The 15,991-nt window shown below is 41.0% G+C and overlaps 1 protein-coding gene across 6 annotated transcripts in view; it reads right to left on the reverse strand.

Moving 5' to 3' along the window:
• Window positions 1–805: 805 nt before the first annotated feature.
• Window positions 806–15,991, reverse strand: part of GLT1D1 (glycosyltransferase 1 domain containing 1) — a 42,856-nt gene continuing 27,670 nt past the window's right edge. For all 6 annotated transcript variants that reach the window (XM_082066177.1, XM_082066173.1, XM_082066175.1 and 3 more), the window contains 4 exons: window positions 13,821–13,864; window positions 12,333–12,453; window positions 8,374–8,472; window positions 806–2,125 (listed from right to left, as the gene is read on the reverse strand). In XM_082066177.1, the coding sequence (XP_081922303.1) occupies window positions 1,979–2,125; window positions 8,374–8,472; window positions 12,333–12,453; window positions 13,821–13,864 (411 nt within the window). In that variant the 3' untranslated portion in view covers window positions 806–1,978. The remainder of the gene's footprint in view (window positions 2,126–8,373; window positions 8,473–12,332; window positions 12,454–13,820; window positions 13,865–15,991) is intronic.

Raw genomic sequence — 15,991 nt, forward strand, 5'->3', positions numbered from 1 at the left:
GGTGTAGCAGAATTTATCACTTGAACATGTTTTGTTTTGCTAGAAATAGCGCAAATTCCAGATCAATGCGTTCAGTTGCTGGAAGCTTGGGAATAAATATACCATGCTTTAGAAAAAGCTTTTTAATCATTACTATTACTAATCATTTCCTATTAGCTCAATGCTTAGGCTTCTATCCCACATTCCGTATTTGTTTATTTGTTTTTAAATAATCTGTACTTCTCAGAAGACAAGAAATACCACAGGAAGGAGGGGAGGGGGATGGCAAAGGATCAAAGCCAAACAAGCAGATTATCAGAGACACCGGGAGATGTTTTGAGAGAGTGGGCCTCCCTGCAGGCGGCTCAGGTAGCTAGAAACCATCTTCTTCTATTGCTGCAAATCCATGTTGCAGGTTCTTCCTTTAGTACAGAGTTTGCTGTGGCCAAAGGAGACGCCGCACTCCCAGCAGAGACCCCACTGGTACCAGAGATGGCCGAGGGACCACCCGGCTGATCCAGCTGCAGAGCCAGAAACTGCTCAGTGCTTTCAAATGAGAACGAGCAGGGATGTGCTTACACACCTGCGTGTCGAAGGACGTGCCGGAATAATGAGGAAAAACGTACTCAAAAGGGAGCGTAGCAATTATTGAATTGCCAGTCAGGCCCGTTTTGCCCACGAGGGCTGCGTTAGCCAAGGCAAGGCCGAGCAGAACCTGTTGCAATAAAGGGGAGGAAATTCTGAAGAAGTCAAACAAATACGTTCAAATTACTTTTTTGCTTACTGTCCCAACGGTAGCAAAAAATATCAAAAATAAAGAGGAAAGTTTAAAATACACCATGAGCTTTATTACTACAAAGAAAAGTTTGACACAACAGCCATTCAAATCAATAGAAGACATCCCACTGGTTCTCACTGGAGGCAGGATCAAGCCAATACAAAGCAAATAGCATTTCCTAATAATAAATAGTTAAAAAATATGACCTTTTTTTTTTCTTTTCTGTATACATAAGTCCTTTGATGACCAATTATGGATTCGCTGGGCTGGCAGGAATGATTAGTATGGATTTCAAGCATAACAGGTAAGTCTCACTTTAAATAGCCTGCAGTATATTGCAATACATCCTGAAAGCCACAACTGAGAATGAACAGTACCAAAATACACAGTAAACTGAAAATACCTTCCCCGTTTCATCCCTTTTTACAGCTTCCATAAATCTTTTAGGTGTTTTAGTAAATAAATAAATCCCAGAGGTACTAAAGGAACTGGCGAACCCGGAGGTAGCTCCGTAACGCAGCAGCTGGAGCAAGCGGGTCGAGCTGCTGCGGCAGGAAGGTGAAGCCAGGCTCAGAAACCCCAGGACGGCCTGGCCACAGCAGCTCAGCTGAAAGCAATTCACTGCTAAGGGGCAGCACAAAACCTTCCCCAAACATCACCATTTCATTTGCTTTTTGGCCCCTTGCTCATCATACAGTCAATAGCTATGTTGATCTTTCAGTCTTAAGACAGCTTTCATCCTAACAATTTTGTACTCTTCTTATACAACTAATCTTGGTTTTATGAACACAAATGTGTGTCACATACCTGAATACATTCTGATTGGTGTAATGGGAAAGAAAACTGCTGCAGTCGGTTCGGATGCAGCGTGATGGAACGCTCGCTGTAAGCTCTGTGTAGTAGAACACACCACTGTGCACGAGCAATCGTCCTCCCTTTGAGGCCTTACAACAACAGTTGTGTCTGCCTTCCCCTATGGGATGTTACAAAATTAGATTGGTCTGTGATGAATTAATCCACTAGAGACAGTGTGTGGAATTAGACGGATTGGGTAGTTGGAAGTAGCAGGCGCCTCCTGCCACGTTGGTATGCTTAAACAGAAGAGGAATGTATGTCTTACTATCTCTTCTAAAAAGAAACCAATAGAAACCCAAAGCTAATTACACATCCATCACTAAAGTGCTCTGCACAGACTGCTGGTGGCAGCTGTAGTCTTGCAGTTCACTGGAGCCTCAGGACAAGGTTCTGATAGGCTTTTCGTTCACTTTCCCATGAGTGATGCTTCTTCACGTAGTCTTTGGCCCTTGTTACAATTTCTCTTTCCATAATGGGGTCATTCATCAAACTCTTGGAGAGCACCACAAACTCCTGAAAAAGATAAAGAAAATAACAAAAGTTCCTTGAAATTCTAGTGATACTGAAATAGCTTGTACCTCTGTCTTGATTCCTGTAAAGCGCTTCAACTATGAGCCAATACATGAATCTACTCAAAGTTATTTTTCAGGGTCAAGTGCCATAATAATTATTTCATATATTATTTTACACAGCCCAACAACCAAGATAAGTAAAATCAAAGGCAATCCCAAGAGCATTAAGACAAACATGAGCAACAAATTTAAAGATCCAAAAATTGTTTGTCTACCCAGGTATTAGAAAACTAGGCTGGTTGTAAATGAAAATTCACCTGTTCTGCTGTATTGAAGACAACTGGCATCAGGTGTTTGAGCTCAGCTCAGCTAAACTTACATCGCATTGCTCCTATGATCTCTTTAGTTAATTCTATGGTAAGACTGAAAAACAAACCACTACATAAACATAGTCATAGTAGGAAGAGAAGACGGGCATCAGCAACAAGCTCTTCCAGAGCAGCATTAGTGCAACAAGCTCTGCAAAAAAAGCCACATATGAATTTACTGGCAAAATACTGGACCTCACAGATCACACCTATTCCTTTGCTGGCTCCTCTGCCACTCTAATTTAGTTCCAGGGAAGAGAAATAGTGAACTTCAAACATTTGAAAGGAGATTTGATGTCTGAACTAATCTATTCTGAGCAGCTGGTCTAATTTTTTTATCAAGAGACTTCCAATACTTCAGCTTGATTACAAATGTACTTAGATCTTCGCAAAATAGTGTCTGGGTTCAGCTCAGAAAAGCAGATAGCTATCAAGTCAATGGAAAATGAAGATAATGCATTTCTACACAATGGATAGTGAAGATCAGCATATAGGGATGAGGGGGACAAAAAGCATGAGGGAAAGAGATATATTATTTACACAATCTGTCAGCTATGAAAGGAAATATAACAAATAAGACCGGAGTTGTTATCAACACTCATTTAACTACCAAAGTATACTTGAAAACCTAAGTACACAGTGTATATAAACACACCCACAGATATAAAATCTTTGGTTACCACAGAATCAATGTTGCTGTTGCAATGCAATTGATGGTTATGCATAATACATAAAGATAACGTGGCCCCTGGGAAACACCGATACGTGAAATCACATTGAACACGTTATAATCTCTGCTTGGACTCTCACTGACCAGACATCTACCAATAGATGCATCAGTGCTGTGAAATGTAACTAGAGATGCACTTGGGTTCTGCTGGAGAGGCCTCCAGCTGCTCTCCGTCCCCAGCACCTCGCGGTGCTGAGTTGTCCCGGGTTTTCCGTTCCTCACAGGGAAGCTGCAAAGCGGCTGTTTGCTGAGGTCCCGGCCCTAAGGAACATACGTGGGGCTGGTCTAGAGCGTTTCTTGAGGCTGCGTCTGCCAGACGTGGCACCTACAACTGCAGAGACGCTGCCAGGAACACAGACCGGGAAGGTGGGAAGGTCTCACCTGACTTATGGTGCTTCAACCACTCGCCTGTATAATCACCATGATAAATACCGTTCACACTGAACTACATTCCAACTTCAATTTTATGCTCCTGTGGAGGATTTTATTTAAAGTAATGTTTAAAAATAATTTATGTAAATTACCTAAGAACAGAAGCAGCAATGTAACTTTTCTTGACAGGTAGTCCTATTAGCATTCCTTTAAAATGTGGATATAGAGGACAAAAACTTGGAAACATGTAAATGATAGAAGAAATGAGATCCTTTTTCACAGTTACAGTACTTAATATGCTGGGGATAATTTCAGGAAAATGCCAAACGGAGTCCAAAGCACAGAAGTTGAGAAACGGCAGGAGGGAGAAACAGCAAATGGAAAAATACCAGGAGATGGAGAAAAAGGCCTTCCCAGCTTTATCCCCACTTCTTGTGCTAATCAGATGTGACCACCTACAAGTCACTTGCAGTCTGAGTGGAAGCCAATGGGAAGATTCACGATGACTTATCTGGGTTTTGGCTCCGACTCTGCGAGCCGCTGGCTGAGCCTGTTTGCAGGTTTGGCCGCTCGGCTTTACCCAGCAACAACCTCATTCTCCAGGTGCCCCCCTTAACTCCAGCTGACTCGCGTTGCAGGTGCGGGTTTGTGTAAGTCTGAAGCACGGGCTCCCACACTCACAGAATCTGCATTTAGTGTTTCTTTTCTAGAAGCCCATGATATACAAACTACTTACAGTGTGATACGTGCCTTTCTAGCAGCTGTTATCCCATTTGTACAAGTGATATTTGCACAAATATTTGTGCGCTCCCGTATTTAGGTGTACATGTGAAGCCAGCCTCACTTCTGGTGAGAGGGGGACAAAAATTACAAATGACTTTTCAATTATCAAACATGATAACTGAAGGAGGTGATTTGCATGCTAACTTACTACCCGCGGGAGATCCATATTTCTAACCATCACGTACAGAAATGGCTATAAATACCATCCATGCGACAGACAAACACAGTGAAAAGGTGAACTTCAGTAGTTAGCCACAACCCAGAAAAAAAACGGGAGAAGATCATCTTACGTACATCCAGAACTAATATTACATGTGCCCTTTTTATGGGTCGTACTTCACTTCAAACACAGGCATTTTTCAACAGCAACAGCCATAATACATTTTTCTCCTGGTAAACTGACCAATCCTCTTAAAAGAAAATATCAGTTTCTCTATAGAGTACCTAAAGAAATTCTGTATAAAGTTTTGCAGAGAACCAGAAATACAGGTATATGGGAGATGAAGCTTGAAAATGAGTGCAGCCAGTAAAAAGAATGAATATTCCTTCAATTACCATGAGAACTATACTGGCGCCGCAGCTCACACGTAATGAAAAGAAGATGCATGGTTAATGAAAGTAAGTCTGCACTTAAACCATTTCATAGCAGCTTCAGCAGATAACAGCACATGATTCTTAAACAGCAGAGACTCACCGCGGGGAGGGCGAGCGCAGGATGTGACTTGGGAATGGATCTGCCCAGCGGCAGGTGAAGCAGAACCAGCCGTGGGCCTCGCGGGCAACGGGCCGGGATGGCCGGGGGACAAACTGATCGCTGGCACTGCCAACAATTGCCAGTTAGGCTGTTCAGAGCAAAGGTTCAAAGGTCTACAAAATTAGGCTCTATTCTGGCTTGAATCCCTCAGACTCTGGTTATTTGTGTCCTCCCTCTTATTGGCTTTCAAGTTTATTCACCTCCTCCTGTTTCCTTAGCAGCTTCTCTAAGCTTTTACAGATGCTAAACATCTAATTTTGAAACTTAGCATGCTCAATAACTCTTTGGTCTTCCCTTCCAACACGGTTTTGCATCATTTCTTGCCCAAAAGCCACTGGCTATTCTTACTTCTCACTTATTTTCTCATTTAAGGGTCCATAAATTTAGTGTTGAATATTCAGTAAACTTGCAAATTCAAGTAGCGGCAGGATCAAACTGTGATTGCAAAGTGATGTGCACAGATGATGTAGTATTAAGGACAAACGTTTCATAGCTTTCACATTCACATTAACTGCTTCCACCTTTGTCTTCAGCGATCGGCAAAGGTTTCTCTACTGGCAGCCACGAAGCCTGTGTGCCAGCGGTTGATGATGATGACAATCACACACAACATTTCCTACTTTGACGTAAGCCACAAAAGCTCACTTGCAGCAAGAATAGAAGAAGAAAACCAACAGCACTCACAATTTAAAACAATTGTCATTGCACAATATTCAACTTACATCCCTCTCATTTAACTTTCCAAAGATAGGATAGTCCATGGACCAGACATCATTGCTTATATCTAAGCCAAGCGTATTGTAAAGCTTTCCCTCCCTAGATCAGTAACAACTTGAAAATAATAAGCAGTGTTTTCTACTCCTGACCTGTGCTACAGTCTGTGTCACCACAACCACACCGGATCTGCTGAATGGAAATTCCTTTGACATTTTCTAATCTTTGGTGGTCCAGATTCTTCAAGACACACGTTTCCCAAGCACCTGAGCATGGCACTAATCTCTCTGTATGACTGAAAGCATTTCCATAACTAACCTGACGCAACTGAGGTTACAGCAGCAAATAGTTTACCAGATACTTAAGATGTCAAAGTCATCAGAGGAACAAACCCCAGCAAACTGCTTCCCAGAACATCTTTTCTGATCCCTATTGTCAGACTGAATCATCTAAGGCAGCATTCACAGTGCCACGGGCACACTGTTCCATCTTCCACCGATAAAATTAGGAGATATACCTTGAAACTGTAAGTGTTCTAACTTAATCGCATTTTCTCGATCTAATAACTCTCAACCCCTGATAAACTGTGTACAGTGGTTTAGAAACTGTATTTGACATGGTTTAGGGAGATAAGGAACAAGAGTAAATGGTAACTTTATCTTTAAAACCATGGGCGATGATTCGCATTCGGAGCTCATCTCTGCAAGAGGAAAGTTCTTTCAACAGCTCTGCAGTGGGATTAGAGCATTACCCTGTACACAGATCTGTTCCTGACCCATTTGCAGACTTTGATAGTTTATATATTATTTGACACCAATGAAAGTATAAAAGGGCTTTTAATAAATGAGATACAACTACTGTTTTATAGAGAAAGAAGGGATATCAGGGATATCAGTTCAAAGACAGGGTAACTGGAAAAACACTGCTATGGGCGTACAACAGCCACTATGGAAATGCAAGTTACCATCTCCACTTAAAAGGAGATTCGGTGGAGTTCTGAGATAGAATAACAGAAAAATGGGTCAACAAGCTGCAGCAGAATAAGGGGATTTCTGATCTCGGGCATAGCACGGTGCAGAGAAGGAAGCTCAGACAGAAGGGGTTATATAAACTAAGATTATAGTGTTCTAGACATATTTACCACCTGTGACTCTAGTTCTGATAGAAAAGAAAGTCCTCAGCCACTTGTACAGAGTCACGGATGTCACTGGGACTACTTCTGTGCTTAAAATTGCACTTTCCTCTAAGTGAGGCAATATATAGCATATTTTAAATTGATCTTGAATTCCAAATAAACACTTAGAATGTAGGATGCTTGGAGATCACAGAAGAGGCTTCTTAGAAGGATGTATGATGAAGCTAATTGGGTCTGGTATGAATAATGTATTTGAATTCCAAGCCAAACATAACCAGCATGTTGAAGGAAACAACAGAACGTATCAGAATTGGTATCAGGAGATGCATCAGTCCGAGTGTTCAACACCACCGCTTTGCTTTGAAGTTTTGAAGAAGCATATGGAAGTCAATGGGCTTTTTTTGCAGGGAATACATGTACAAATAATTTTACAAATAGCTTTACATCTCAGCCTTCACGAGCCTGGAAGTCCCCATTTGCAAATGATACAGCAAGAGGCAGGGGGACACAAACCAAACCAAACAACATGCTGCAAGAATTCTTCTGTTAACAAAGCCTCCCAAACTAACCGAATGCACCTTCCTGAAACACAGCTTAACAGGATGCATTAACCACACTCTCCACAAAGTAAATAAATTTAATACATTTTCTACTCTGCAAAATCATCTAACGGACTATTCTTCTGCAGGTTTGCTTAATCCTGAGTTAGATCCAAACACTCAGAGAATCCGTGTCTGAAAGGCATTTCCATAACATACACAAACATGGAGCGGCAAAGCCATAATGCGGGAAAATACACTGAAATTAACATTTCCAGCATTTAAATACGAGGAGTGTTCCCTCTCTCCCCGCTCTTACTTATCTTCACAGAAACTCCATTCTAACACTTAATTTTAGTCACTAATTATTTTTTGACTGAGCAATATCTGGGACCTAATAATGCTTTATATTAAGACTAACTGCTAGAAATTATAGATAATATATTATCTAAAACTTCAGGCTCATAGTTCTCTTTTGGTTAGCGACCAGTTGTCTAATATAAGGTCATATATCTCAGTTAGTCCTTGAAGCGCGACATACACGCAGCATCTTCCCGGGTTCGCTTACGGAACCATCAAAGCTCAAGTGCCACAAGTCGCTGAGCACCGACCCCGTTCCCACGGCAGGTTCTAAAGCAGCACAGGCTGGAGAAACGCTCAGCAAGGCTGACACCTAGTACGAGTCTGCAGAACTGCAAAGGGAACGTGAGAACAGCAGAGCGGAACCAAGGCAGCCTGGCACCCAGCACTGGAGGAGAATCTGAGGAAGAGCCAGGTTTCCAGACACAAGCACATAATGGACAACGAAGCCAAGCTCTGGAAGGGAAAGAGCTAAGGATTTGTTGTTTTCTTACCTGGGGATTTGAAAATAACAGTCCTGTCTCCTTGTGGTTTATTATTGCTGCATTCCCAGGAATGTTCCTTGCCAGCACTGGAATATCTAAATCCATTGCCTAGGGGCACATAGAAAAAGGAAACAAGAGGTTATTAGGGATTTCAAGATGTTCACGATGACAATTTCAGGAAGAAAAGCAGAAACAACAAACCAAACTCCTTTCCCATGTCTCTGCTTTTTAGGTGGAAAAATACCATGTCTAAGGTGATCTTCTATATGGAGCTTCTCCAAAATATAAACCATTCCCAAGGCACCTAAGGCCTGGCAGCTTTTGAAATACAGCTTAGATTTTGAAGTAACTAGTGTGCAGACCCTGGCCACTCAACTCTGTTACTCATGCACAGCCTGATCTGAAACTTTAATTACTATTGATTGATTTGGAAGTCTTGAGATGCACTGACTGTAAAACCAGAAAAACTCATATTGTACAATTATCACAGCGTCAAACAAGAGAAGGAAATTCACTCCCCCTAATCTTCAATCTGCTTTATACTGATTCCCTGTCACTTCAGAGTGAATGCATTTTTAATTACTGTCATTACACTCCCAGATGGGGAGCAAATTTGCTTCAGCCTACATAGCAAGAAAGCAAAACTCCAAGAAGAAAAAACATCCTTTTGGACAAAACTGAAGACAAAAATACCCTGGCTGATAACGTACAGAACCAATTATGCTTTGAACAGAGAGGGACTGCTGTGACTTAGATATTTTAAGCTATTAAGACATGTTGCTAGGAGAAACACTGTTTAAATCACCACTGCAGACGAATTTACTCTGGACATAGAAATTCTAGAGTCCTTCTGGCACAAACATCTGCTTTGCAGCAGTTAGCCTGAAAAATAATAGTAACTCTTAAGGAAATAACCTGTTCTGCACTTTGTATCAGAAACTAGTGGGTCAGCTGGAGGTAATTCAGACAGATTAATGAACTGACCAGAATAAATAAATGGGAAATATAAAAACTACAGACCAGATTGTCTGAGTGTCTAAAGTTGAGACACAGAAGCACCAACATCTCAGAGACAGAATTTCTGATTCAGTTCTTTTTCAGCCCTTCCTATTGACAGCCTTAAACACGCTCCTGTTCAGTCTCATTCAAAGATGTTCAACGAACAGGGAGTGAAGATATTTTACTTGAACTTCTGAACTGAAAATCAAGGGCTTGATAGTGGCAGTGAAGTGTGTCACACTCATCGACACCTGCCTAAGGCCTTCTCCTCACCTCCCCGCAGCTCTCCTTCGAACAAAACCAAAAATGTAAGAGTATTTCAGGACTGGCTGCTTTCCAAACAAGTGATTGTCCATTCAGGACTGGCTACTTTCCAAACAAGTGATTGTCCATTCAAGATTAGAGGAGAGGGAGAGAAGAAGAGGAAGAGAGAAGAGAGAAGAGAGAAGAGAGAAGAGAGAAGAGAGAAGAGAGAAGAGAGAAGAGAGAAGAGAGAAGAGAGAAGAGAGAAGAGAGAAGAGAGAAGAGAGAAGAGAGAAGAGAGAAGAGAGAAGAGAGAAGAGAGAAGAGAGAAGAGAGAAGAGAGAAGAGAGAAGAGAGAAGAGAGAAGAGAGAAGAGAGAAGAAGAAAAAGAAGAAAGAAAAAGAAGAAAGAAAAAGAAGAAAGAAAAAGAAGAAAGAAAAAGAAGAAGGAAAAAGAAGAAAGAAAAAGAAGAAAGAAAAAGAAAACACCCAAACCCCAGCACAACCACCCCAGGACTGACGGTTCAAAGTGCCACTGTCCCCACAAGCAGTTACCTGCATAATAATTTCTGAACTCTAAGGGGAAACACATTAGTTCTGTCTCAGAGACTTGGAGGCAGTAACTGCTACACAGGAAAACTTTGAAGTCCCAAACCACACAGGTACCCATGAATTCCAGCCGCTGAAAGCGGAACAGATGGCCACGTACATAAGATGAGGGGCTGGCTTTGTACCAGCGAGCCTTAAACAAATGGATTGGGCTGTAAATAATTACCGCATGAAGTAGCTTAGAATTTAATTTAGATACTTAGTCTATTTTTAAGCAGTAAAAAACATCATTTGCATTGTTGAAAATATGTATAATTTACTGACCCAGGCTCTACAAATAATAGCATAAAATAACATTTTAGTCCACTGGCCATCTGTTTTGTTACATTATTCTGACTGCAAATATGTTTTAATGCTATTTCAGAAGAATGCAGGGTGTAAATTTTAGTTTTTGGAAGCATGTTATGGAGAAAATACAGGTTTTATTTACTATTTTGTCTTCTGGACTGTCCCTCATTTTCTTCCTTCCAGCCTATACATCTTTTTGTTGGCCTCTCTTCATTTCTACTGCTCTACAACATCCCTTCATTTCTATTTCTTTATGGTTTGCTGTGGTTTACATTGCAAACTACTGGGCTGGTTCTTCACACGTTGTCTGAGCCTGGATTCTGCCCACAGAACCGAGTCTGCCCATCTTCCTTTGCTGTGATTTTGTGTGTGTGGTTTGGTTTGGTTTTGGTACAAGTGTAACAACCCAATGATTTTTACAACAGTTGTCACACTCTTGAGAGCACAGCAACTATATTAAGAACATATACAATTTTCCAGTAGTGCCTTTTTCACCATCACATGCCTGGGAAAACACATTTTAAACGCTCACTATAATGCTTGTTTTCTCTTCTTCAAATGCCAAACGGAAAATAGACCGGCTACGGCAAAATCTCTGAGATACAGTACTACTGACAAAGTGGTTAGTCATGGCTTCTAGATCTTTCATACTTTTAGACAGGTTGAAATAGACACGATTATATATTTATCTAATTTATTTATATTTATCTCCTACTAAAATACTGTTTACAGATTCATGATCTTGTTAAATTTTGAAGTTTGAAGAGAATGAAAGTAGCATTTCTCAATTCAGGCAAGATGTTCTCTCCGGCCTGGGACCTGAAGACTTTTATACATCGTTTTCTGCCTTATTAATTTAACAAGATCCTAACAGATGGCCCTTCCTACCACTGGCCATCTCAAGCGGGGACTTGACTTTATTAGACTGACACTTCCTCTGAGAGAGAGACTTTTGCAGGAGGATATTTTATAAGCATGTCATCAAATCCCACTGAACAACTGTCTAGTAAAAAAAATACACAATACCCCTTATAACTTTAGAAGAGGAATTCAAACAGGTCTGAGGCACTAAAAAGGACAAACTTCAGGTAGGTTCTCAAAAGATAAAGACCTAATTCTGCTTGTAAAAAGTCCGGAGGCAGCCGGGATGGGAGCTGCTGTCTCACACCACCGGTGCCCTGTCCATTAGACTTTCTTTCCTATCATACAAGATTTCAGGGTCACCGGTAATTGGTAACTCATTTGCTTGTGACCCGTGTGCACCTGAACCCGTGTGCTCAGGCTTCTGAAAGCACATCAAGCTCTTTTGATCCCTGTTATATTTTCTTAGAAAGCGTTTGACACTAAGCAGTGCTCTACTTCAACACGTATGAAATAAACCTAATTTTCAATACTGATGGCAACGAAACCAACCCAAAACAACTGAGCATGCCATTCATTCATTAATCATTTCAGAATTACATAACCAAATACAGCTCTTTGATTGCTTTTTGAAAGAATGTAAAAATTAATTGAAAGTCTATTCTAGCAACATTATAAGGAAGTGGATGTTGAATCAAGAATAGTGACAACTCCAATAAATCAGAATGATTCTTGTATCTCAGGTCTGTATTGTTAATCTAACAGGATTAATAAAATCACATTCTGTCCTTTAAAAAATAAATAGACAAAACATAAAAACTGTCAGTTCATGGGAAGAAAACCTTAATTACCAACACTTGTAAAAAGAATATATTTTAGTCTTCACTAGCTTTGAAACATGGACATAAAACGTTGACACACATTTCACTGTAACCTCGGTGACAAACCTGCCCGCTAAGATGCAATTACCTCCAGGATTGCCGCAGACATCCCCTCCGAAATGGAGCTGTTCACCACGGCAAAGCACCTTTTCATAGCAGCATGAAGATCATCTTGTGGCATCTCCTGTAATAAATGTACTCCAGGGGCCCTAGAAATAAAAGGCACATAAATAGGGAACCTCCTAAGAACGTGCTCTAACAATTCTTCCTAAAATTCAGGGCAATGCTGGAAGGTGGTCAGAGCAATTCAGACACGGTTCTGATGCTAAGAAATCACTTGTCCGTGGGCAAGCCACTCCACCGTGCTTTTGTTGGCTTTCTGTCTCTAAAGGCGGTTAGAAACTCAACACAGAATCCATTGCTATCGGCCATTTCATTGTCTGTTGTTCTGAAGTTTCACAGTTGATCACTTAACCCCAGGCTCTGTTCACCACAATCAGGCTCATAAACGAAGGAGCTGAGTTGAGTGGATAGGGGTGCAATTTTCCCTTAAAAACATTGTGTATTAGAGGGAGGATGCACGCAGAGATTTATGAAAAACACAGAGCTTAAATACTTAGGGACTAAGGGAGCACAATCATCAGAATGGTCAGCTGCAGTAGATGCTGGTTTTTGGGGATGGGGGTGGTTCTGAAAGACCTTTTCTGCTCCTCGGTTATTGCAAGCACTCCTGTCCTGAAGGGTGGAGAACAGGGCAATGGGGCGCTCAGTGTGGGTGAAGTGAAGGAGATCTTTAGGACTGGTGGTCATTTGGAAAAGCTCCTCCGCTGGCTGAGCCTGCCCCTGCCTCTGTAACTCCACATGAGGTCACTAAGCCAGATGGAAACACAGTGCATTTGACGTTATATCACTCCCTGTTGGTTAAACATTGCTTTTCTGATCGCACAGCAACATCAGCTTCTGTAAAGACAAACACCTATAGGAACTGGCGTATAAATCCGTTATTGCAGGAGTCATGTTTCCCATGAATAACATCATAGAAAACAAAAGCGGTACCTCACGCTCCAAAAATGGAATTGCAAAACACATATTCTATGCAGATTTTGTTATCAGGTGTGATCAATCAAAGATAATATGGTTGCTGTGTTCAAGTCAGACAATTCCGGGTTCTGCAGGCACACAAAAAATGTCTTGTTTCTCTAACATTAATATCCTTCAATCAGGAAACATATAAACTAGGGACAGAGAAAAGCTGTACAGTGTTAGCTTGTCTGGTTTCTCATTTACCAGCCAGCAAGCACGCGAAACCTTGCAGAAGCCAGGATGAACTAGAAGACCCAAAAGAATAACAGAAATCATGCTAAATCAGATGTGATTTAATCAGATGAAGAGATCTACTGGTTATTCTAAAATATTAAGTGTGTGAGAATGTTACATGCCCAATTTGTTAGTCATATAAAGAGTTGTGTATGTTCAATTGTATATACAAAAGAGCATTTACACACATGATATAAAAAGCTCGTCAGGCACCTGCTTTCCCTTGCAGCACATAAAAGGCTTAACATTAACTTCTTACCTTTTAACTTTTTCCTTAACTTCACTTGTAAAAAGCGGATCAACCTAGAAAGGAATATACGCATAGGTATATGGCATTGCTTTAGGAATATAGCATATGTTTGAAATACCAAGAAAAGAAAAATTAATTTTAGCATGTATTTTACAAAAATATTTCAATAGACAAATGTGCTGAGCTTTAAAATCGTGGCACAGCTCTGTAAGGTGGCGGTTCCAGGGGGCTCTGCAGACAGCGCTCTGGTGAGCGATGGACACGCAGAACAGCCAGCTGGGCTGAGCCAGCACAGCAGCTTTGTGCAGAGAACAAGGGCCGGTCCGCTGCTGCTCCCGACACCCCTCTGGCTGCAGGTTCTCATCAGAGCCGCATCGATTGAATGGGAATTATATTTCCAGAGGACTCTGCTCAGGCTCATCCGATTCAAATGACCCATTTGACAACTTACAGTCTGAGGGACAGCACCTGTCCCTGCAGGGCTGGAGCAGCCAGCGGGAGGAAGAAAAGGAACCTTTCGGTCTCTAGTTAACACGGGAAACGATCCCCATGTAACCTGAGACAAAGAGGTGTCATGCACTGCCAGAAATATTACAGAACTAATAAACACAAAATTCTAATCTATGGTCTAACACGAAGGCATGGTAGTGTTATTAAAGTTGCCTAAACTGGGCAATTAACTCCAGCAGGTTTATTTACAAAGCTTAACTATGTCTGCTATTTTCATTTAACATGACTAAAAGAAATAAACAGAACTTGGAAATCCCTAACAAGACATGGAGAACAGAACTAGACTTTTTTTATTAAGGCAGAGTGCCTATATTAGATTAATTTATGACAGCTGCACAGCAAGCAGCAGTTGGAAGTACTGGGAACAACATGGCTTACTTTTTTAATGCATGTTAATATACAGTTTTCTTAATTTCACATTATGAGATAGAGAACGCTAACAAAATATTTCAGAAAACTCATCTGGAAAAAAGTCAGAATTTATTTTATAATTGTGTACTTTGAACACAAATTAATTACTTTATGAAAACAGGGCTTCAGAAATTAAAAGATTCAAGCAAATCACTCTTGCACCAAGGAATTAATTCCTGCTGAACGCAAGAAATAAAAGGCTTATATAACTGCTGAAGAAAGTATTTTTGGTAGCAGCAGGGGGGGAACCAAAATCAAGTGTCTGAATCTCTACCCGATCCTGTCCAGACCCATAACTAAACCAGTGTGTCAAGTCACAGGTTCCTTGGATATTTCATACTGAACTTCACAATTGCTGTTTCTATATAAACATCATTTTAGCTTTTTCCCCAAAGTACTATTTTGATGCTGAGTTCTTCTCAGGAGGAACTATTCTCCGTTTCCATTAAAATCAATGGAGCACTTGCAAGTGATTTAAAGAGCAGTGGGATATGGTCTTTCGCTCTTCTCCCTTCAGAAGGATGAGAAAAACGACAGCCTGTGACTCATAAAATTTGTAAGATATTAATTTCTATCCCATGCACTTCTGTGGAAGCCAAGAAGTTGCCATCTGCCTCATAAGCAGCACAATCCTTTAAGCTGCATTCTCCTATTGGTAGATATTCCAAGAAGCCTGGCCTGAATATGAGAACTCAGTTAAAATATTACTTGCAGGATGGGTGTAGCACTGACTTCAAGACGTGATCCCCCGAGCTACATTTAGGAACTTGTGGGGGCACAGTTATCTAACCACAGGCTCAATATAACACAAATTAGATACAACAGAAGCTGTTCGGTAAGTTGGAAATGCACTGAAAAGATGTGAGTGCTTCCAAAGCCGGGTGGCTATGGCAGGATGCCGAGGAACTCAGCACAGGCACAGAAAAAGCTACTGAAAAGAAAATAAAGCTACTGCCACCCCAAATGTCTCCAAGATCCAGTTCTTGTACAGGTAGAGTGTTTGTTGCCACATTTTGTTACCTATCAACATTGCAGGCAAATATGAACATCAGTTACCCATCATCTCTTGTTAAAAAATCATCCATCCAGAGGAAGACCCTTCGGAAAGCTGCGAATTTCCTCAATTAGCAGGGATCGGAGGAAAGCAGCTTGTATTATATGAATAGTTTCTATCAGAAGAGATAAGATGACACATGGGAAGTGGAGTGGGTACGTAGTGAGAAACCACACCAAACAGAACCAGATCCGCTCTCGGGGAC

Source organism: Streptopelia decaocto, assembly GCF_964273445.1.
Source record: "Streptopelia decaocto genome assembly, chromosome: 15".
Lineage (NCBI taxonomy): Eukaryota > Metazoa > Chordata > Aves > Columbiformes > Columbidae > Streptopelia > Streptopelia decaocto.